We start from the raw sequence: 24,799 nt of genomic DNA, 5'->3' as shown, positions 1-24,799 counted from the left end.
TCATTTGATTCTTTAAATTAAATTACAAAAATCTTAAAACATAAGCACTCCCAATAGCGCCCCCCATGCTTGTGTGTACGTTTACCTTTTGTCCAACAACCTTAGCCTTGGAGCAGTGGATGATAGTAATTCCACAGAGCTCCATGGAGATGGTTTATGCTTACACTACTACTCTGTGCCCTCCAGTGTTAAACTGATGTAGCTCACATGCAGTACATTAACGTCAAAGCTGCAACAATGTATTCCTAAGGCTGATATTGAATTCTAAAAGGGAATTGATAATTGTAAAAATAAAAATGACAAATGCAGTAACTAACCTTTCAATAGAAGTAAGCATATATGACTAGCTATAGAAAAACATAGCAACAGAAAATAAATAGGGTTGGTGGGAATTTGTGCAAAGAACTTTTAATAAAGGTTTACATAAATTGCTGCTTCAGTTTTTGATCATTTGATGTCCATTGAAAGTGGTCAGTAGCAAGTCATGCATCTTCAACACAATGAGGGAACACATTTAGCAATACGTTATTAGTGCACTAAAACAGACATGTTAGAGCCATATACATAAGACGTATTTTAGCATTGCTAATACCGGGGGCACAAAAAGCTCACAAAGGCATTCAACTAGGAATCACAACTCCAGTCCTTAAGAATCCCAGTCCCATTGGTTTTCAGTTATACCTGGCTATATATTGATAAATCAATACCACTTTATTAAGTTGATTAACTAATTGATCAGAGTGCAGTGCATACACCTGGTTGAACTCCCAGCTTTAAATTGGTCGCCGATTGACAAAGGCTTTCAACCGAGGACAAGTTGTGTTCCCCTGCATTAAAACGTAACAGCGCTACTCTAAATGCCGTCCAGTCAGTCCCCCACTTACTAGAATCCACAAAACATAAAAGTACAGACCGGATTGTTCAGAACGTCTCGGGAGCTCTGATGAGGTAGAATTCAACTTGCCCCGGCAAGGCCTTTATACTGACTGGTCATACTGTTAGTACAGAGCATCTTGGTCCAGACTTTCTCACAGAGTAAATATTTTCCCTAGAATACAGCGTTTCCCTCTAAGAATGCAAAGCACCCTCCAAAGCCTCCTTAACACCCATTCCTGATCGGTGGCTTGCACTGTTGTTGGCTTAGGGTGCCCAGATCCTCCTGTTATAATTAGGGTTCAGCGCTGCTGTAGGGATAGGCTGGCTGGCTGGGTTGTGCTGAGCTATTGCCTGAGCCTCTGAGGAATGCCACAGTGTGAACCCACAACAGGGAAACCGCGACTTTGGGCTCTATTAAATCCGTAGCGCTGAAGATCCGCTTTATAGCGCGATTGACAATTAAAGGCAATGGTCTCACGGTCGCGGAGACTGCATTCACTGTACACGCTGTATATGTCAGCTCAATTGGAAGTGATCTTTACGTGGATCTACCACGATACGGATTGAATCCAGCCCGTAAGATCCCAAATAAAGACACGAGCTCTGGCAGAAAGCGTGCCCATATTTGTCCCCCTTTATACCAGCCCAGAAGAGTCGGTCTGAGCGTGTGAATATTGCCACTAAACAGTCCCAATGAGGGTATATTGCGACATAGGTAGAGTTTCAGCTCCAATCCTGAGTTCCACACACATTGATTGCACAAGGATATTTCTAAATGGATGTTTTAATATCCATTGAAGTTACAGGACAGAGTTGAACCTGCACCGTTTCTGCAGTGCTTATTACAGTTCAGCTTGGTGCCAGGATTCAAACAAACGCAGATAAAGTACCAGTGTGCTCTGATGCACTTTTAAAGGTAATTTCTGCTTGAGCCGTCATCCGTGGCCTTAAGTGATCTCCATGAATGTTTGGGAAGATGCCTTCAAAAGTCTATAGCTGTGAACAGGTCGTTAATCTGTGTTTGTTTGAATCCCAACCTAATTGTAATCTTCAAATTAGTGATTCATACATTCAATGTGTGCGAGCTGAATTACATAAGTAAAAAACCTCAAAGCTAGACTTGCTTGTAAACACTAACAGTTCGAGCAAACTACTTTTCCCTCTTAAATCATTGTCAATTTAATGTCACAATTTACAAAATTAAAGACGGATGATTTAAAATTAAACTATAAATTTAAAATGACGAATGACAAAGTGAATAATCTCATTGCATTTCTGTCAAAGTATTTTTTTTTACTGCAACAGAATCTAATGACTTGCATACAAAACGTTTTTTCTGTACTCTACTTCACTACTAACAACTTAGTTATCTTTCCCCTACTTTTCAATATAGAAGGCCTCATGAATAACATTAGTATATCAGGCCATTCTATCTAGCCTAAAGGTCTGCAGACATTGGGCCGATTTGACTTCCATAATGACTTGTCAGTAATTTACAGAGAATGTGACTGATGTCTCTAAACAGTAAGAGACAAGTGTCTACTGTTGTGGTTCTACACAACATTATGGACTTCTGGTTGTTGATAGTAGTCTTCTAATAAGACAAAACACGGAAGTAAGACACAGCCAGTTGTCTCGGGTTGATCTATAAAAGTGACACACCTGTATCTCTGAGTACTGTGTAACTGCAACACTGAATTAGACAGGCAGGATTTCTCACAACTAAGCTGCATTTACACAGGCAGCACAATTCAGATATTTTTCCCATTTATTGGCAAATGGGGATGATCTGATTAGTCAAAAAGACAAATGAGTGAAAAAATATCAGAATTGGGCTGCATGTGTGAATGCAACCTAATGGTCTCATAATATAATCCTGGAGTTTTTAGATCACCCCAGCAGTTCTTCTACAGCAAGAATGCAGCAACGTGTCTGGCAGCGTGAGACTTTTACACCTCTAGTCTCTTTTCTAAGAGCAATAGAGCCCACTTTCAGTCTCCATTGTTAGAAATGACAACATTTTGTTTTCTTCAAATCTAACTTGGTACGGGTACTTTCACTGCCAGATAAAAATGCCTGACCAAACAGCAATGTGTTATTTCCTCAGTTATTATGGGAAATTGCACCAATTAAAGTTTAACTGATGAGGTTTGACCATACCATGGTATTTGATAAACAAAACTATTATAGGATCTATCCAACATGCTCCAAGGTAACACTTCCTATATATTGAAAAACATGTCCTTAATTTAACAGAATGGCAATCCTTAATGTTTCATTATTATTATTTTTTTAATGTAACCTTTATTTAAATAGGCAAGTCAGTTAAGAATATTTACAATGACAGCCTACCGGGGAACAGTGAGTTAACTGTCTTGTTCAGGGGCAGAAGGACAGATTTTTACCTTGTCAGCTCAGGGATTCAATCCAGCAACCTTTCGGTTACTGGCCCAACACTGACCACTAGGCTACCTGGTTCGATCATACTAATAAGTATGATAGAACCCGTATGATCAAGTTGCTTGCTTAATTAATATATTTAGCCAACACCACTAACTTAATATAATGTAACAAGGAAGAACAATTTCACCCCCTAAACTCTAGCAAACCATTGTGCATTCTAACAAAAAAACTGCATTGGCTGTTAGTACTAGTTTAGGTCTGAGAAAGCTTCTCTAATGCACCATTTTAAAATCAGCTTTATGTTGATTACCCTGAGCAAAGCATATAACTGAATACCCCTGCCTTTCCCAGACTCAGATAAAACTGCATTTCCACATATAACCCTTCTCCCTACCGGAAGAACTGAAATCCTAACTAACTTTCCCATTGATTCTAGTTGAACCATGTTATTCTCAGCTTTGACAGGGCTTTTTGCCCTTGTTGGGAAATAGCAGAATAGCAAACTAGCAGAATTCCCCCTTTCCCAAAACTAAGAACTACTCCCTTTCCATAGCACTTGTCTTCTCAGTTAGCAGTCTTATTAATATGCAGAAGCAGCAACAGTCTGAATTCAAAATGGTGCCACTGAATCTGTCATCCATATATATGAACCACAAGAAACCTCAAAGTCAGTATATGGATAAGTCTTGATAACATAGCTGTGCTTCAACCTAGTTTGTTTGGGGGGAAGTTTCTATAACCAACATATGAATACTACTTAAATGTTTAGAACACCACAGTAAGCAGTTGAGTAGGAAGCTCTAGATTCTAATTCAAATACATAATTCTCCAAGATATCTAAAGTACTAGACCACAAGTTAAGAGAAAGGAAAACACGGAAATAGGAAAAGTATCAACATCTTACTAATATCAATATGATCCTTAAACTGTCACAAAAGATGGCATTGCATCCTGTGTAACAGCACATGTATGGCCAGAGTCCATTTTGATTGCCAACGGTCTTCAGTAGATTTTTTAAATATATCCCTCACCCAAAAGGACATGATACTGGAATGAAGGGCGATGATGATCATATTCCACATAAGATATAAGTCTGTCATCATCATATAGGGGAATCCTCTCTTACTGTGTGGAGTGCATAGCATTATCCCACTCACCCCTACTATACCTATAACACTAGACTGGCTAATCATGACCCAGCAAAAAGAGTGTGATTGTAATTTCAGCATATCATCAAATACATAAGCCTATAAAGCCTGTGAGAGAACTACAAGTTATATTACCTAAGAGATACCTTTCCTCATGGCAAGGCGCTGCTTAATAAGGAAGTAAAATGATCACTGTACATATGAGAGTAATACAGGAGATCCTTGGAAGTCTGTGTACGCTCCGGTGTTCGCAGGAGAGCCTTGCATAGCAGGTCACCTACGAGGCTCTTCAGCTCTTGAAACGGGTCTGCTCACATATGTGGTTGAATTTCCTGCAACAAAGTAAAAGGGAAACAATACAAAACATGTCCCATCTTGTATCAGAAGCAGAGCTGCTGTGTGAAGAGCTGTGAAGTGTGAAGGAGTGATTGAACTTTTCCTCTCACGCCAGGTGTGATTGGCCAAGCTTATACAATAACGCCCTCTGTTGGTAAAATGCATGTACAGCCACGCAATAGAACACATATCTATCACAGGAGGCTACAGAGGGGAGGACGGCTCATAATAATGGAAAGAATGGAATGGCATCAAACACATGGAAACCACGTTTGATACCATTCCATTTATTCTGTTCCAGCCATTACCATGAGCCCGTCCTCCCCAATTAAGGTGTCACCGGCCGCCTGTGATATCTATCCATACAAAATCTTAAAAACTCGGACTATGGAGACCTATTCAGAAAATGGAATAAAGACCACATCTTGTAACTTACGTGGCATGGTGTGCCTTGACTTGAGTACGGCAGTTGCGTCCCCAATAACAGTCTGGCCGAGACGTCACAACAGCTGTGGGATTGAATATCAAACAAATAAAAGCTTAATTCATATTTAAACACATGCTAGTTCACTGTATTGATGTATTGTGATTGCTTCCAAATGAATTGACATTTGATATGATCTGGCGAAGGGTACCATGAGTTTTATGGTTGCTTTCAAGACAACTGGGAACTATGAGGTCAAATCATCACGTAATTGATCTTTAGATCGGAAAGTCGGGACTCTAGAAAGAGGCCATAGTTCGAGTTGGAATTCCGAGTTGGAAAACATATATTTTTGAACGGTTACCCAAGTTCCCAGTCGTCTTCAATGCAGGCAAGTCGGAGATTTACAAGTTCCCAGTGGTTTTGAACGCAACATCACTGCTCAGTGATGGAAAGCTGCCGCGGTCATCCCCCTCTTCAAAGGGGGTGACACTGTAGACCCAAACTGCTACAGACCTATATCTATCCTACCCTGTCTTTTTAAGGTCTTAGAAAGCCAAGTTAACAAACAGATTACCGACCATTTCGAATCGCACCGTACCTTCTCCGCTATGCAATCTGGTTTCAGAGCTGGTCATGGGTGCACCTCAGCCACGCTCAAGGTCCTAAACGACATCATAACCGCCATCGATAAGAGACATTACTGTGCAGCCGTATTCATCGACCTGACCAAGGCTTTTGACTCTGTCAATCACCACATTCTTATCGGCAGACTTGACAGCCTTGGTTTCTCAAATGATTGCCTCGCCTGGTATACCAAGTACTTCTCTGATAGAGTTCAGTGTGTCAAATCGGAGGGCCTGTTGTCCGGACCTCTGGCAGTCTCTATGGGGGGTGCCACAGGGTTCAATCCTCGGGCCGGCTCTCTTCTCTGTATACATCAATGATGTTGCTCTTGCTGCTGGTGATTCTCTGGTACACCTCTACGCAGATGACACCCTTCTGTATACTTCTGGCCCCTCTTTGGACACTGTGTTAACTAACCTCCAGACGAGCTTCAATGCCATACAACTCTCCTTCCGTGGCCTCCAACTGCTATTAAACGCAGGGAAAACTAAATGCATGCTATTCAACCGATCACTGCCCGCACCTGCTTGCCTGTACAGCATCACTACTCTGGACGGCTCTGACTTAGAATACGTTGACAACTACAAATACCTAGATGTCTGGTTAGACTGTAAACTCTCCTTCCAGACTCACATTAAGCATCTCCAATCCAATATTAAATCTGGAATTGGCTTAATATATCGCAACAAAGCATCCTTCACTCATGCTGCCAAACATACCCTCGTAAAACTGACCATCCTACCGATCCTCGACTTCGGTGATGTCATCTATAAAATAGCCTCCAACACTCTACTCAACAAACTGGATGCAGTTCTATTACAGTGCCATCCGTTTTGTCACCAAAGCCCCATACACTACCCACCATTGCGACCTGTACGCTCTCGTTGGTTGGCCCTCGCTTCATACGCATTGCCAAACCCACTGGCTACAGGTTATCTACAAGTCTCTGCTAGGTAAAGCCCCACCTTATCTCAGCTCACTGATCACCATAGCAGCACCCACTTGTAGCACACGCTCCAACAGGTATATCTCACTGATCACTCCCAAAGCCAATTTCTCCTTTGGTCGTCTTTCCTTCCAGTTCTCTGCTGCCAATGACTGGAACGACCTGCAAAAATCTCTGAAGCTAGAGACTCATATCTCCCTCAGTAGCTTGAAGCACCAGCAGTCAGAGCAGCTCACAGATCACTGCACCTGTACATAGCCCATCTATCTACCTACCTCATCCCCATACAGTATTTATTTATCTTGCTCCTTTGCATCCCAGTATCTCTACTTGCACATTTATCTTCTGCACATCTACCATTCCAGTGTTTGATTGCTATATTGTAATTACTTCGCCACCATGGCCTATTTATTGCCTTAACTCCCTTATCTTACTTCATTTGCACTCACTGTATGTAGACTTTTTGTTTTCTTTTGTTCTACTGTATTATTGACTATGTTTTGTTTATTCCATGTGTAACTGTTGTTGTATGTGTCAAATTGCTATGCTTTATCTTGGCCAGGTCGCAGTTGCAAATGAGAACTTGTTCTCAACTAGCCTACCTGGTTAAATAAAGGTGAAATACATTTTTTAAATAAATAAAATGCCATGTTATTTCCTTTGGGTCAGGAACCAAAACTCCTCCGTAGTGACTTGTGAATGCATTCGGTCAATACAGCTCGATCAGCTGTTCGAGTTCACTTACCGGCATGTCAACTGAGCCAGAATCACAGTCAAACGGATTGGGACATAGGTCCCTAAGTGCTCTTCCAAGAGTTGGCGGTGAGCAGTCATCACTCGTGTGGAACACTTCGTGACCACGTTTACTAACAGTATTCTGGATATTAGCTCATATCCCGCTTAAGGTATTATTCTGGATAAGTTGTTTACATGCACCTTCGATAACCCACTCATGAGTATCCCTGTGACCATGAATAAACAAAATATTCCTAATTTAAATATATGGGTTAAATGGAATAGTAACTGAAATACGGACTCTGACTGTAGGGCCTGTAACCGCTCACATGTAGCATAATATAATATTAACTCCTGGAGAATTGTGTATTTCTTGCAGTGAAATTATACAACAAATGTTAGCTTTGTCTTGGGAACAGGAGTGGAGAAATATTTCTGTTTCAGCATCTCTCGAGAAAATGCGAATGTGCCATCTTTGACACTTAGGCAAGCAGACAGTATTTCAACCACATAAAATATTCACCCAAGACAAATTGAAGTCTTATCTGAAAAGTATTTAAATCGTTTTCTCAGCTTTTCATTTCCTTAAAACCGGATGACATTTGGACATTTTGGATAGGCCCAATCTTTCCACTGTTTTGGAGTTATTGTGTTTTCTACCCGGTTCTTAAACGAAACAGACAACTAGATTACTAATGTATTCATTCTATCGATGTAAGACATTCTTGTGAGCACTACTTTATTTAGTCTTCTGGTGCAATACATTGACAGAAGAGAAGCTGCATGTATCTAACTATAGTTGACAAACAAATGGCCTACCAAGTGTCAGAAACTATAATAATGGCCTACCAAATGTTGTAAACAATAACAATGGACTACCAAATGTCGGAAACCATAATAAATGGCCTACCAAATGTTGGAAACAATAACAATGGACTACCAAATGTCGGAAATAAGCAGAAACTTAGTAGTAAATTAGTGAATCAATTATAGTAGGCTAAATTATTATGTAATTATTATGGTGGATCGAACTGCGCAGGTAGCCTACTTTTTGAAGGGATTTGTTTGAAAATCAGATGAAAACATCCCACAACACCCATGATATGCAAAACTGAGCCTGCACAGACCGCAGAAACAACATTAAAACGGGATAACATTTTACAGCATCCCTTTATTAAATCAGCATATCCCAGGCATTTTACCCGGGTTTCTCATACAAGCCTTTTCTGTGTTTATGATGTTTGTGTGTCAACTCAAAATCAGAATACTTCAGTATCCTGAATAATAATGGGACAGTAGTGTGAATGTAAATGTGGTCACTGATGCCATTTTCTGTTAGAAATATGCACAGCCGATGGAAAGGGACATGTTTCGCTTTAGAAAGACTCTCCAATAAAACAATTTTCACTCATCTGTAGAATGTTTTTGTATTTCTCCAGCGTTCTTGAATTAAGTTCGTTCAGTTTCCCAAATATGTCTGTTACATAGGCAACGAGACATTTTTATTTTCATTACACAGAAAGTCAACCAAGTCTTATATATTATTATTTTTTACATCCATTGTGAAGGTCAACCGTTCCTCTCTCAATGCAAACAATCTTTCCAACACTCCCCCTCAATAACCACCAAGCCTCGGTGTGAATTATAACATTGTCATGCCCTGATCCCATATCTCCACATTGTTTCGCAAACAGGCATGCACGCAGTGTGTGGTTTGATGTGGTTTACAATCAAAGTTACCTGCTGCAGTATATCTCTGAGGTCTGTGCTCAGCTCTTTTGCCGCCAGTTGCTCTCGGTGCATCATACAATGCGTCCATAAGGCAGAGGGAGACATACTCATAACTAGAGTGCAGAGGCCTGCCTGCCGTCCCGCCATAGATGGAGTGTGCAAAAGTCCATCCTTCGATTGTTTTTCGTCAATATAGCCATAAATCACACTGAACATCCCATGTGCTGTTTCATGCTCGGGAATCGTGAGACAGAACAATCTGTCTCCTTGGTTAAATAGCCCTTACACAGCCCGGAGGTGTGTTCGGTCATTGTCCTGTTAAAAAACAAATGATAGTGGGACTAAGACCAAACCAGATGGGATTGCGTATCACTGCAAAATGCTGTGGGAGACATGCTGCTTAAGTGTGCCTTGAATTCTAAATAAATCACAGACAGAGTCACCAGCAAAGCACCCCAACACCACAACGCCTCCTCCTCCATGCCTTACGTTGGGAAATACACATGCAGACATCATCCGTTCACCCATACCGGGTCTCACAAAGACAAGGCGGTTGGAAACAGAAATCTCCAATTTGGACACATTTCCACCGGTCTAATATCCATTGCTTGTGTTTCTTGGCCCATGCAAGTCTCTTCTTTGTTCTTCTTTTTCCTCACCAATTTCGTGGCATCCAATTAGTAGTTACAGTCCTGTCTCATCGCTGCAACTCCCATACGGACTCGGGAGAGGCGAAGGTCGAGAGCAGCGCGGCTCGGTTAGGTTGTGTTTTGGGGGACACACTGCTCTCGACCTTCGCCTCTCCCGAGTCCGTATGGGAGTTGCAGCGATGTGCTTCTTGACACAATGCCCACTTAACCCGAAATCCAGCCGCACCAATGTGTCGGAGGAAACACCGTACTCCTGGCGACCATGTCAGCGTGCACTGCACCCGGCCTGCCACAGGAGTCACTAGTGCGCGATGGGACAAGGATATCCCTGCTGGGCAAACCCTCCTCTAACCCAGACGATGCTGGGCCAATTGTGCACAATTGCGCCCCATGGGTCTCCCGGTTGTGGTCAGCTGCGACAGAGACTGGACTCGAACCGAGAATCTCTAGTGGCACTGCTAGCACTGCAATGCGCCACTCGAGAGGCCCAAGTCTCTTCTTCTTATTGGTGTCCTTTAGTAGCGGTTTCTTTCCAGAAATTCGACCATGTAGGCCTGACTCACACAGTCTCCTATGAACAGTTGATGTTGAGATGTGTCTGTTACTTGAACTCTGAGTTGGGCTGCAATTTCTGAGGCTGGTAACTCTAATGAACTTATCTTCTGCAGCAGAGGTAATTCTGGGTCTTCCTTTCCTGTGACGGTCCTCATGAGAGCCAGTTTCATCATAGCGCTTGATGGTGTTTGCGACTGCACTTGAAGAATAGTTCTTGAAATTCTCCGTATTGACTGACCTTGATGTCTTAAAGTAATGATGGACTGTCATTTCTCTTTGCTTATTTGAGCTGTTCTTGCCATAATATGGACTTGGTCTTTTACCAAATGGGGCTATCTTCTGTATACCACCCATACCTTGTCACAACACAACTGATTGGCCTAAACGCATTAAGAAGGAAAGAAATTCCACAAATGAACTTAACAAGGCACACCTGTTAATTGAAATGGATTCCAGGTGACTACCTCATGAAGCTAGTTGAGAGAATGCCAAGAGTGTGTAAATCTGTCATCAAGGCAAAGGGTGACTGTTTGAAGAATCTCAAATATAATTTTCATTTGTTTAACACTTTTTTGGTTACTACACAATTCCATGTGTCATTTCATAGTTTTGATGTCTTCACTATTATTCTATAATGTAGGAACCAATAGTACCAATAAAAACCCTTGAATGAGTAGGTGTTCTAAAACCTTTGACCAGTAGTGTATACATAAAAAAATCCTCCGTATTTTGGAAATTCTCCCATGACCCCATTTGCATATCAGGCAACCCCGCATGGGGTTGCGACCCCTAGTTTAGGAACCGCTGAGTTAGAGGCTGCTCTCGCTCACCAGGAAGCGCCGAGGCAGGGATGTTCTGTCTGTATTTGTAGGCCAGCTCCCCGAAGGCTCGCAGGCCACAGCAGAAACAGAGTATGGCGTTACTGTTGATGCGATAATCTGAGATATAAAACATGGAGAGAGAGAGGGAGAGATAGAGTTACTAGTGCGTCCCAAAGTGAGTTGGAAGTATGCTCTGCACTGTCAGTAAGACTGAGAACCATGTTCAAGATGGGAAGCTTAAAGGTGGAATTGCAGCTCATCGTTTTTGCAGTCACGAGATACGGAAATAAAAGACCTGGATATGGTGTCTCAGGAAGCACATTTATATGATGTAGGAATTTTCGGAGATGTGCAATGTAAATGCAAAAAAGACAACCTGGAACGCTTCCAATCTCAAGTTTTATGTGAGGTGAAGAGGATAGTGTCAGACTGACCAGACAGATAGAAGGTTCCCTGTTGCAGGCCCTGAAGACCCTCCTGTAGCATGTCCCTCCACGACATCCCTCTGGCTGACAAGTAACTCTATAAGGCGGAAGGATGACAGGTTATATATTAGACGTTAGTGGTCGCTGTAGTAGAGAAGTTAGAAACAAATACAAAAGAAATAGATTCACTTAACCTGGGTTATGTAACCAGGCACCAGTTTCCCAATTCCTAGACACAGATTTAGACTATTCATGGACTAAAAGATTCTCTCAATGGAGAATCTTCATTGAAATAGCTTTTAAGTCCAGGACTAAGCTTAATCTGTGTCTGGGAAACCAGCCCAAAGAATGCAGATGCTGATTCTGGGTGTTCAGACCGATCAATGGTTAGAGCCGAAGAGTAGAAAGGAAGTACCTGGAGGATCTCTGATTCATAGTTATTGCTGTTCAGAACACCGTCCAGGCATTTGTCTGTAAGGTTGAGTTCTGTGGACAAAGACATGGATATTATATGTCTCATACTGGTAAACATGATACTGGAATGTGATAACAAATTATGTGTAAGACATAGGGACAATACAGGCAATATTTTGGTAAATTTCCACCACTATTTTCAATAAACTAACCACAAAGATAGCGTTACCTCGGAAATCCCTCAGAAGCTCTGGTTTAACTAAGCATCAATCAGCCCAGAGCAAAGGTTCTACCTGTTTATTTACTAAGGTCAATTAAACTAAATATGTACAAACCTTAAGTACTACAACTTGATAACAATTCTCCTAACCTTACATTACCGTTTCGATCAACCTTGAATGTTTATTTACTGTTGAAAATATTAGTGACAAACTTTGAAAGTAAATCTAGAAGTAGTAGAGCAGAGACGAACCACTGAAACGTGCGAGGCAGCCCTGACAGCCGATCCTCTGGCAGCCCCAGTACATGTGACAGAAGGGCCGCAGGCACGCCACACCTAGCCAACACAAAGAACCACACCCATCAGCACCTTCAGCCAAAGCACTCTTGCCATTGGTCCATTAACATTGATTGACAGGCCTGCGGGCCACTCACATTGCTGAGCGGAGAGTTGCTGGCCAATGAGCTCGGCGCGGCGGTCTGGCATGGGCTGCAGGCAGCAGGTGCAGATGACATGGCTGCCCAGAGGAGGACAGGTGTAATCCTGAGGAGCTGCAGCAGGACAGGACACAGAGAGACATGTCCTCTGGGTCAAGGCCCTGAAGGCTGCACTGTATTATTCTTACAGAATCTACAGATCCAACAATTACGCTACAAGCATTGTCACATATTTCTGTGTCCAGGCGAGTACAACATACTGATAATTCATTTGATCTGTAAGTGCACTACATTGTGTTGTCATAACTCCCTAATCAACCAACACAACATAAAACACTTACATATTAGAAATAAAAGCATTATATAAATGTAAGCCGTTACCAACAGATGGACACATAGTTCAGTACCTGTAGTGGGGACATCAGAGCATGTTGATAATGTTGATCCCCCAGCCCCAGGGGGTTTCCCTGGCCTGTCCTCAGGAGTTGGTGGGGCTGGTCCTAGAGGGGCTGGTAGGACTGGTCCTAGAAGAGCTGGTGGGGCTGGTCCTAGAAGAGCTGGTGGGGATGGTCCTAGAAGAGCTGGTGGGGCTGGTCCTAGAGGGTCTTGTGGGGCTGGTCCTAGAAGGGCTGGTGGGGCTGGTCCTAGAAGGGCTGGTGGGGCTGGTCCTAGAAGGGCTGGTGGGGCTGGTCCTAGAAGGGCTGGTGGGGCTGGTCCTAGAAGGGCTGGTGGGGCTGGTCCTAGAAGGGCTGGTGGGGCTGGTCCTAGAAGGGCTGGTGGGGCTGGTCCTAGAAGAGCTGGTGGGGCTGGTCCTAGAGGGGCTAGCCCTGTGGCCCACAGTACCTGGCTGACCTCCTTCCTGTAGCCTGGACACTGTCTGCACATCACAACAGGCTGGCTGTGGAAACAACAACAGGAAGAAGAAGAATGTTTTAGAGCAGGGGTGTCAAACTCAAATACCCAGTGGGCCAAAATGTAAAACCTGAACAAAGTCACGGGCCAACATTGAACAAATTAACCTTTTAATATGGACCCAAACAAGTTTTGCTTTAACATTGAATATGGAACAAGCATCGCTTATTACCATACAATATATCATCTAATAGTGGAGACATGCAAAATCGAATTTCAAATGAAAAAACACATCAATGGCATTCATTTATTAAATAAATACAATTTAAATAAAAATTGTATGCCTCTTTTCTATTTGCAGCCTTCTGATTTAAATACCAAAATAAACTTTTTCCACTGGCTAATAATTTTACAAATAAAATGATAATAAATCAATCAACCATTCAAGCCCATGCCTTGTAGCAAGAAAAAGTGCATAAAGAAAACGTTAATTATTGCACACTGGTCTAATCTGATGTGCCCAAGCCAGATACCTGGCATCTCTTCTTGGATGCTAGTTCATCAATGTCTGGGCTCAAGCTCTGAGCTGAAGAAATCCTCAGTATCGAGCGAAGACGTTCATCAGTCAGACGTCTCCTGTGAGTTGTTTTGGTCATCTTCATCGAGGAGAAAAGTTGCTCGCATAGATAAGTGCTGCCGAACATGGAGAGCATATGAGCAGCTTGGGTGCGTAGCTGAGGCATTGTGTCAGGGATGAACCGTGGAAACTGTGCGGCGCCCACAACATCATACTTTGACTTCAGCGTGTCGTTGCACTGGAGTTCAATCAGCTCCATTTGGATGTTGGTTGGTGCATTTTCCACATCAACTGCGAAGGGATTACTAAGCAGTTCAAACTTGCATTTCTGGGCATCGAAGTCGGCAAATCGCCGGCTAAACTCAGCGGCGAGAACACTGAGTTTTTCAGCAAACTGTGCGCATGGGAACACGGCGGTAGAGCTTTTATGGATTAGCAGCAGGGAAAATGGCAAGGGTTTCCTTGCAGCATCTGATTCTCCCACAGGCACAGTTTAGTTTTGAAGGCCCTCACTGCAGCGTACATGTCTGTGATGATGCGCCCCCGCCCCTGAAGCTGCAGGTTCAGCGCATCGAGATGGCTCGAGATGTCACAGAGAAAGGCCAGCTCACACAGGAACTTTTGCTCCCGGAGCTCTGCTGTATCCTTCCCTTTGGTTTCCAGGAATTGACATATTTCCTCGCGCAGCTCGAAACATCTGTTCAGTACTTTTCCTCTGCTTAGCCATCTCACCTCTGTGTGATACGGCACGTCTGCGTATTCCGAACCACACTCCTCCAGAAAAGATTTAAACTGGCGGTGATTTAGACCTTTGGCTCTTATAAAGTTAACTACCTGTGTTACTGTGGTCATAACATGTTCCATCTTTAGGGCTTTGGCACACAGTGCTTCCTGATGTATGATGCAGTGGTAAACAGTTAGCTCACCTGCACAGTTCTCTTCCCGCATCTTCTCCCGAACCATGCCCACCAGTCCACTCTTTTTACCGCACATCGCTGGCGCACCATCTGTCGTTAATCCAACGAGTTTATCCCACGGCAGCTTTATTTCAGTTACACATTTGGAAACCTCCTCAAAGATTTCCTTTCCTGTGGTTGTGCCATGCATTGATTTGAATCCTAATAGCTCCTCCGTAACACACAGATTTGAGTCCACTCCACGGATGAAGACTGACAGCTGAGCAGTATCAGATGCGTCGCAGCTCTCATCCACAGCGGGGGAGAACGCAACAAAATCTTTTCCCTTTTCCATCAGCTGGTCATACAGATTGGTGGCAAGATCACATGTGCGATCAGCTACTGTGTTCCTGCTCAGGCTCACGTTTGAAAATGCTTGTTTTTTCTCTGGGCATACGAGGTCACAAACCTTCATCATGCACTTTTTCATGAACTCTCCCTCATTAAAGGGCCGGGCTGATTTTGCGATCTCTGCTGCCACTATATAACTAGCCTTTACAGCAGCCTCGCTTTGTGATGTGGCTTTTTTAAACATATTTTGTTGTGAAACCAAACTTCTTTTCATCTCCTCTACTTTATGGCTCCTTTGAGTCATGTCCAGGTCCTTGTATTTGTCATGGTGTTTCGTTTCATAGTGTCGTCTAATGTTGTACTCCTTACTTACAGCCACGTTGACTACACAAACAAGACAAACAGGTTTGTCTTTTACATATGTAAACGGATATTCTGCCTCCCACTTGTCCAGAAAGCTCCTGTTTTCTGCCTTTCTTTTCGCCATTTTTGGGAAGGGTTAGCTCGCTGACAGTTGTAGCGTCTATGTTGCTATGACTACTGTCACAGAGGAGAGAGCGTTTCTGGGTCCTGTCCTGATTGGCGCGCGAAAACAGCAGAGCATTATGGGATTCGTAGTATTAGTGGTGAATGCGCTGTATAATACCGGCGGGCCAGCTCTAGTAGTAATTTGGTATTGTCTCGCGGGCCAAATATAATTACCCCGCGGGCCAAATTTGGCCCACGGGCCAGAGTTTGACACCCATGTTTTAGAGGGAGAAAAACAAACCACACACTCTTGGTCAACCATACACACAGGGTCACAGTCATACACACAGCTACTCTTCTGTCTGACCCGATATCGGAGGTGTCACTGTCGTTGTCGGAGAGCTCAAAGAGATAATCAGAGCTGCCCTCTTCATCAGAGAAGGAACGCTCAATCTTTGGCTGCAGCATGTCCCGAGTTATCTTGTTCCGGCTGTCCATGCTCTTCAGGTCCTCCTCACTGCGACACTTCTCTGTGGACACAAAGGGTCAACACAGGGTCAACATTTCCATGCTTTATTTGGGTCCACAGACGTAGACACAAATACCGAGTTTAACAGGGGGAAGAGCTGGTCGCTATCCACAATAGTGTTAATGGGGGTACAAGGGTAGAGTCGGGCAGATTGAATACAAACCCGGGTGTTGGATAAGGTAGGCCTCCACCAGGTTGTTGAGAATGTGGTTCTTGCGGATCCTCTCTACGGGGCAGCGACAGGTGGGGCAGAGAGACGAGCGCTCCATCCAGCCAGAGTAACACGCAGCACAGAAGGTGTGCATACAGGGCTGCAGGCTGCATGGGGGACACACAGGGAGCAGATACCATTAACACGCAGTAGAGCCACCTTTCGGTCTTATAGAACAAAATTAGAATTACTAGGAATGATAAAATGTTGTGTTAATACGACTCTTGATACATTATATTTATTGAACCATTGCTATGTTCATCTGCTGCGAGGAGCCACAAGCAATGAAATAGAGGAGTGGGCCTATTTTCTAATGTAGTAGCAGGTAGAGTCTTGCTGTACCTGACACAGTCATGAAGTAGGTCCTGACAGATAATACAGGTTAGGGACTCCTCCATCTTGTCAGTCTTGGCTTCTTCCACAGTCACAGCAGCTTTTCCAAACAGATCCCCGATAAGAAAAACCTTAGCTGGGCTGGGGCCGACCACCGCAATACTGGAAGTATGTGACAGTCCAAAATCATAGTCCTTGTCTAGGAAGGGAAAGGGGGGAAACACTGTTACGATCAAGTGTCAGCAACTAAGTGTCAATATGCCACAATGTAATGACACTGAATGCACTGACCAGCACTGTCAGTTTTCCTCCTTTTTCTCTCTGGCTCCATGTCCCCCTCCTCCTCCTTATACAACATTGTGACTCGGTTCTGGGCTTCAGTCTGTCGTGTGTCTGTTGAGCAGAAGATGTTAGTGTTGTGCTGCCCAGCCTTGCCTTCAGCAGCAGCAGGGTAAGGGAGAAAGGATGCACAACAGAGAATGAAAGGCCATATGATTGGGGCAAATTCAGTTACCTGTGTCTGTTCTTGAATATGGGAAGATTTACAAGTAGTTGTGATCATAAAAGTCTGGCATAATATCATTCGGCAAGAGCTGTCCTTTGAAAGAAGTAAGGGAGAGTGAACAAAGCTGGCACAATCAAGGGGAGACCATGCTATACCGGTCGAAGAATTTGAGGAGGAGGGTGAAACACAGATTTACTTCCCAGTCCCTGCTTCCTCTCAATGAGCACCATAAAGAGGAAGCACAGGCCAGATGGAAAGACTACCTAAGGCAGAGGAGTGCAGGAGGGAGGCTGCAGAGGAACAGGCTGTAGAGGAGGAGACTGTGTGGAGGAGGTGGGAGGAGGTGGAGGGCTGGGGTTCATCCAAGGCCTGCTGCTCCCGTGGAGGTCCAACAAGGAATGGCTCCACAGACACACATACTGCTGCTGTAACAGGGCGGGTCTGGTCTTTCTGCTGCATTACTGAGCATCTGGTGGCACCCCCTGACATGGTGAGAAAGGGTGGAAAGCAATAAACAAGCCACTTAAAACCACCCTACAAATGTTTTTCATGAAAAATATGCAAAGTCAAGAGGTAGCAATCAAATAACACATTGATTTGGTTATTTTATACTTACCAATTGTGTCTTGTGAGAATGTCCTCTCTGGTTTTATGGACTGATACATGTAGGCAAGGTCTGTAGAAGCAAGAGATTGTTATACTTCACTCAATTGAAAAACAAATACAGACTCATGAAAAAAAACAAGGAAATTACAAACTTAAGAACTAAAAAAAGACGACACCAGGCCCATCCACATTGACTCAGAACAAATAGAATCAGTTGAGCAATACAAATATCTTGGAACTATAATTGACTGAAAACTCTTCTAGACTGCAAACACACAGACATACAAAAAGGGACAACAATGACTGTATTTCGTGAAGATTAAATACATATCAGGTCAGTAAAAGAATATCAACCATATTCTACACATCAATTGTTCAGTGTTCTCACGCCTAGTACAAGCAGATATCCATCCATAGCAAATAAAAAAATAACAAATAGTAAAGCTGTCAAACAAAATCAGTGGAGTTAATCTGAAGAAAAAATAAGTGCTGTTCTTGGAGAGAGTGGTGGGCAGGAGTGAAAATTGCCACCAATCTGACACACCCACTCAACCAGGAGTAGTACCAGCTCATACCATCAGGCCGCTGATACAGAGTCCATCTTTTCAAAACCGCCAGAGCCTATAAATCCACCAGTATAAATCAACTGACTAAATAACTGCTCAACCCTAACTGAATTATGAACTGTATCCACATGTGTTGTCTGCTGTAGTTACTGCTTGTGATTTATGTATGCATTTATGTACCTATTGGTGATGCTGTGCTGTTTGGTGAGATGCAAGACAAATTTCACGAAAAGGGACACACAAAGTATTATTATTATAATTATTGTTGTTGAGTACAATTCGTTAAATATCCCCAAAAAGGGAAAACATTACTCTTATTTTGAGAGGTCATTCTTGGCCGACTGGTCCAACTCAGTTTAGACACATTATGCAAGTTCACTGTGTACAGTATGCATTTATAACCAAGTTGGCAGCACTGGAAGGTACACAGGAAAACAAGTGGACTAAAAGACCTGTATGCACTAAATCAAATCAACATTTATTGGTCACATGCACATGGTACAGTGAGATGCTTTCCTTGACAATGCTTAACAATGGTGTGCAATATGCAGTATACTACGGTTGCAAAACTACTGGTAATTTACCAAAGTTACTGGAATTTTCAGTCATTCACATACCCTCACTTTGTAACCCTATGCACTACTAATTTATACACACCTTCTGAAGAAAATAAGGAACACGTTATATTCTTTCTACAGCCTTTCTTTATACACTTACAGATGGATCTTAATTTGATCACCCTGCTGTTACAAGAAAATTCTGCAGAAAATGCGAACTTGTATTGTATTAGCGGTTTAAAAAGGCTTTAAAAGTTTGTAATTTCCACCTAAAAATATCAGACTTAATTTGCCCTAACTAAAAATGTATAATCCGCTACAAAAATGAGAGCCAAACACTCCAATCAAAATAAGAAAAAAAACGTACTTTGCTCTGGTTCGTTTTTCCTGTATACAAAGTAGATGACGTCTCCATTCTGCAGCATATGAATCTGCTTCTTCACCAGCTTAGACATGTTAATCACTGTACCATTGGTGCTAGAGGTGTGAAAAACAAAACAAGAACACTGGTCTGTCATTGTATTCAATGTATTCAATCAGCAACCTTGGAAGAAATCCAAGACTAGAGAGGACTGTGTCTCAGTTTTGGCTGGCTAGAAAAACTTTGCTGCAGTTATTACTATAGTAACAGTTAAATAGTAGCTTCTCTTCATGGGATATATAGGGATGGAATCTTACCCTACACTATTGAGACACTACACTGTCGCATTCCATCTTTCTATTGGAAAAGCATCCACAATATTCAGGAGCAAAACAGTAAGAGCTGCCACTTTGCTCAATGATGTAAAGCCTAAAGCTTACCGTATGCTTCCCAGTCAAAAAGGTTGGTGCATATATTATGACCACATTTTGTGAAGTTTTTCTTCGTTTTTGATTTTCGGACGCATTTGGCAGGTTTTTTTTCCCGCTGTTTCAGCACACACATTTTTTTTCTTAAGGCTTGTTGAATTTCAGTAGCCGAAGTCGACCCCCTTCTGTGATAGGTCAACAGTAGGGTTCTTCAATAAAGTGTTTGTTGTCATTCAACGACAGACTAGTTTTCAGTTTCACTTGAGAAATACTGCACCAAACATCTTAATTAGATGTAAAATTGCACGACTAAGCCCTCTTTGGCAAAAATTTCAAAATTAATTACAGATTTCTTGAGTTATCTTAGATTAAATCATACTATTTTGAGGAAGTGTATTTGTTGCTATGGTGTTTCATGAGGGACAAACAGTAATATTGCCCCTTTTTTTCAACAGAATGTATTTTAAGGAAGTACAGACGTTCACGCCGCCTAGCCAAGTTCTGCTAGGAGCAAACCGAACCTATGTATGCGGACACCTTAAAACAGTGTGTGCACACTAGAGAAATGCGTGTAGAGAAAATGCCTTTCATCTTGCTGACTTATGAGCGCATGGTAAAACACAACCTCTTTAATTGATGGTTAGTGTAATTTGCCAGCTGGTTGCTTACACTGAAAATAAGATTACACTGTGATGTGCAGTGCTGGGCAGGCAGATATCTGTTCAATCCACCATGAAATACACTGATCAGTCACTATAAACAGGATTACAAACAAATACAATCTGCATAATACATTTTCCTATAACAATAAAACAAACACAGTTTAAAATCTATTTAGCCTAATTAACTAAGAAAAATGCTCTACATTACCATATTATCGTATTGTTAAACATACATAATTGATCAGTTTATCCTTGAGCCTATAAAGTACTTAGAAAAAAATAAAAAAGACTCCCTTCATACCTTGTGTCCTCCAGCCACACCAATCCTGAGCTCTTATCTTGCACTATCTTACAGTGATCCCCCGAGACCAGTTTGTTAGCAGGAAAGGAAAGATCACAGCCTGGTGAAAGAAAAAGTTATTTACAGTTAATAAAATGCACCCCAAAAAATTACAACATAGTTAAAGATGACTATTTTCAACATGACTTGAATAAACTAGATGTTGTCATACAGTAGGCTACTGTTGTGGAGCTTTTGTGCTATATTGTGTGTAAAAAAGCATTTTGTTTACGTCATGTTACTGTAAACAAAAACAATTTGGGCCTACTCATGACCTATTTTAAAATAGCAGGAAAACAAGTATTTAGGCAATGGCCACATGGCTGATGATATCGTCACGATTGAGCTTGGAAAATACCACATTGAGATTGTACGACTATGCTGATTTATTGTTGATGCATTTCTCTCTTCTTTTATACCATATTGTGGGTGCTGCATAACAGACTAGCTCATTAGGCTTAGTCTCTTTGTACCGGAAAGCAGACTCCTGGAACTCAATATAATAGAGCAGAGACACAGACAGAAACCTAGGAGATATAACCTTTCCTTGGTCAAAATCCATACAAAAAACTAGCCTACTTAATATTCTGCACACATGTTCTCAATAGACGGCTTTGTTATCATCAGAGAGGGTGTCTAAGTTTGGTGAACTAAAGACTGGGGGTATTGTGCCTTGAATTAACTGGTTTTATTAAAGAGCCCAGACACTGCCCGACTCATGTCTAGGATATGGTATTTTCTGTCAATAAACATCAAGACATTTATAAACAAGTTCCTCAAAACAAGCCACATACATTTACTTAAAAGTGTTCAACTATAAAAATAAAAACACAATTTTATGAAAAGTGTTACGTCTTAAGTTTTTAGACGTTATTATGAATGTGCAAGCAATAATCATTAATATCGATAACAGGGCGTTTTGGTAGTTCACAAAATATTTACAGTTTATAGATAATCGTTAGCTAGTGTCCTACCGCATTACTTTCTCTATCTTTTATAAATTAGCCTACAATATGGTAGCTGAGTTTCTCAACTCCACGATATGTTGAAGTGAATGTATTAGTGTCACTGTGTGGGATATAATTTTACCTTTTCTTCGCCCGACAGTGCATTCCCTGTTGACAAGCAATACTTCAGATTGAGTGTCCACTTTTACTAACTTCCCCCATGGTTGACTCCTTCCATGCTTCTTCTCCATGTCCAAAGCTGATACGTTCCAGTTTTCTATATTGATCAAATCATGATGCAATCGCTGCTTTAAAAACACTCTACTTAGATCAGTGGCAGCAAATATGTCATCCAATAACTTAACCTAGCTAGTTATTATTTTAGTTGAAAAATATGGGGCACTTTCTAGCTAGCCAACTACCGTTTCCTTAGCCTAACAAACTGTAGCTAACGTTAGTTTAGTTGGGAAGGATAAACAATGAAGCAACCACCTTGTCTGGAACAAGAAACGCCTGGCTAACTTGCTAGCTAATGTAAAATATTTGATTAGCAAGGCATTTTGAGTAAGTTCATGTTAGAAGTTAGTTAATCAAACAACTCGATAATGAACATGCGACAACAAGCAACTTCATTTTCAAAATAAACCTGGCTTAAGCTTGCTTCTGACGTTAGCTGGCTAGCTAACGTTAGCGTGTTGCAAATAGCTAGCTATTACATTTAGGAGCTAGAAATAAATACGATTTAACTAACTAGTTAGCTACCTTGAAAATATAATTACTATACCCTCAAAGGCACGATTATTTCAATCGGTTATTTTTGCTTGAAGGTGTTTTGTCCCTTAATTTTCCAGTTGGCACACACACTAGTTCACTTCCTGACAACCAAAGGTATTTACAGCCAGCCATCAGCTGGAGGAGGGGCGGGGAAAGTAGTCTGAGAAGATGAGGTCTTCAAGGGAACGCCTGCCACTCAACCACCACTACACGCGAAGAAGAGAAAACAAACTCCTGCTTGTTAATTAATTAGATTAGAATGTTGTGTTCTTATATGCACATTTGTTTAGCTATTTAGATTCACCACATTTCTCACAGTAAAGCTACTCAATGTCAAAACCCTGGATATATAACCAGGCTTTCATTGGGAATTTGGAGATGAGGGAAGCCTATTTGGGGGAGGGGCCAAATTAAGGTTATGGTTAGATTTAGGGTTAGGGTTGTGGATGAGGCTAGGGTTAGGGTTGAACCGTGATGTGGACATGAAGTTAGGGTTAGGGTTGAAGTTTGTGATGGTATCAAACCTTAGGTTGCATGGGCCTATTGCAGCTTCCTGCACTGTCTGTCTTAGGTCAAATCAGTCTGGTCTGGAGAGGCTGAGGGACCATGGATAGGTTGTTTGTCAGAGAGATCAACAGTCAGACGGGTCAGCTTTGATGGTTTAATATGGGGGACAGCTTTGACAGTTCAATATGAGGAAGACATGGGCTGATGAAGTGCTACGGGTAAACAGGTAGAATAAATCATATTAATGCATGCAAATGCATCAATTAATTAAATAAGAAACAAATAAATAAATAATGAAGTAAATAATGAAAAATCACAAGGGATCAAAGGGATTAAGTGCTGTAAAAAGTGAAGTGCTTAATATACGAATTAACATAGATTAAAGACAAAATACTAAATATAGAGACAAACGAGACAAGGTAAATCAATAATATTCTTTCCTGAAATTCCTCCTTCTGTTGGTGGCCCTTCTGGCTCTCCTAATTGGTTCTCCAGCCCTCCACCGACCCCACCAGGCTAAGGTCATTCATACGCCAACCCTAACCTTAGCTCCTTGTCCACATCCTGTTTCAATCCCACCCCTACCTTCAACCACAACCCTAACCCTAGCCCTAGCTTCATGTCCACATCCCGATTAAATCCTAACCCACAACCAGAACCCTAACCTTATCTCCAGTGATATAGTGGTAAAAAAAATAGGTGGGTAAACTATTATTGCTGTTTGCAATGAATAAAGTAACGCTCCCTATACTTTCAATGCATTTTTCCGCAAAAGTTGGCTAAAACCTCAAGCAAAATATAAAAGGTGCGCAAACTGTGGTTACCCTCCACTACACCATTGCGTATCTCTAACCCTAGGTCCAGCTTTTACCCTATTTTACATTACTGGAGCTCGGCTCCACCTGGCTCTACTTTTGATCCAGAAGGAAGGTACAATCAAAGTAACAATGCAAACAATTATACTATGTATGGCAATTTATCAGGCAATTATGAATAGTAATACTATGTTTTATCACACCGTAATATCATAGATTGTCCATTTATATGATTACATATGGGGCGGCAGGGTAGCCTAGTGGTTAGAGCGTTGGACTAGAAACCGGAAGGTTGTTCCTAGGCCGTCATTGAAAATAAGAATTTGTTCTTAACTGACTTGCCTAGTTAAATAAAGGTTAAAAAATAATGAAAAAAATATCCCAAATCATTTTCAGTGCATTCCAACCCCAACCGAGACAGATCCTCCGCTCTGCCTTATCTCAGTTCACCGGTCACGATGGCAACACCCACCCTTAGTACGCGCTCCAGCAGGTGTATCTCACTGATCATCCCTAAAGCCAACACCTCATTTGGCCACCTTTCCTTCCAGTTCTCTGCTGCCTGTGACTGGAACGAATTGCAAAAAATTTTGAAGTTGGAGACTTTCATCTCCCTCACCAACTTCAAACATCTGCTATCTGAGCAGCTAACCGATTGGTGCAGCTGTACATAGTCCATCGGTAAATAGCCCACCCAATTTACCTACCTCATCCCCATACTGTTTATATTTATTTACTTTTCTGCTCTTTTGCACACCAGTATCTC

General features: G+C 42.0%; 1 protein-coding gene across 2 annotated transcripts; it reads right to left on the bottom strand.

Annotated features, from left to right (window-relative positions):
* Positions 1-392: 392 nt before the first annotated feature.
* Positions 393-22,863, bottom strand: LOC139389379 (E3 ubiquitin-protein ligase CHFR-like). Of its 2 annotated transcripts, none has more exons than XM_071136099.1 (18): positions 22,700-22,863; positions 22,080-22,214; positions 20,952-21,051; positions 19,567-19,676; positions 18,087-18,146; positions 17,734-17,952; positions 17,257-17,358; positions 16,975-17,164; positions 16,585-16,739; positions 16,260-16,422; positions 13,156-13,646; positions 12,746-12,862; positions 12,564-12,647; positions 12,093-12,163; positions 11,687-11,774; positions 11,262-11,369; positions 5,200-5,272; positions 393-4,759 (listed from the first exon to the last, which is right to left on the bottom strand). In XM_071136099.1, the coding sequence occupies exons 2-18, from the start codon at positions 22,186-22,188 to the stop codon at positions 4,717-4,719; spliced, it is 2,283 nt and encodes a 760-aa protein (XP_070992200.1). In that variant the 5' UTR covers positions 22,189-22,214; positions 22,700-22,863; the 3' UTR covers positions 393-4,716. The 2 variants fall into 2 exon arrangements, with proteins under 2 accessions (XP_070992200.1, XP_070992199.1); XM_071136098.1 differs by having other exon boundaries at positions 22,722-22,860.
* Positions 22,864-24,799: the final 1,936 nt, after the last annotated feature.

This window comes from Oncorhynchus clarkii, chromosome 30, assembly GCF_045791955.1.
Source record: "Oncorhynchus clarkii lewisi isolate Uvic-CL-2024 chromosome 30, UVic_Ocla_1.0, whole genome shotgun sequence".
In the NCBI taxonomy this organism is placed as follows: Eukaryota; Metazoa; Chordata; class Actinopteri; order Salmoniformes; family Salmonidae; genus Oncorhynchus; species Oncorhynchus clarkii.
Note: the sequence above shows the minus strand (reverse complement) of the source record. Positions and strands in the feature narration are given on the sequence as shown.

Excerpts from the sequence above, each read along its gene's own strand:
- LOC139389379 (XM_071136099.1), bottom strand. The coding sequence starts at position 22,188 with ATGGAGAAGAAGCATGGAAGGAGTCAACCATGGGGGAAGTTAGTAAAA. Across the intron at positions 17,165-17,256 it reads GAGGAAAACTGACAGTGCTG|ACAAGGACTATGATTTTGGA; the intron begins GTCAGTGCATTC and ends TTCCCTTCCTAG. Across the intron at positions 12,648-12,745 it reads GCAACTCTCCGCTCAGCAAT|GTGTGGCGTGCCTGCGGCCC; the intron begins GTGAGTGGCCCG and ends TGTGTTGGCTAG.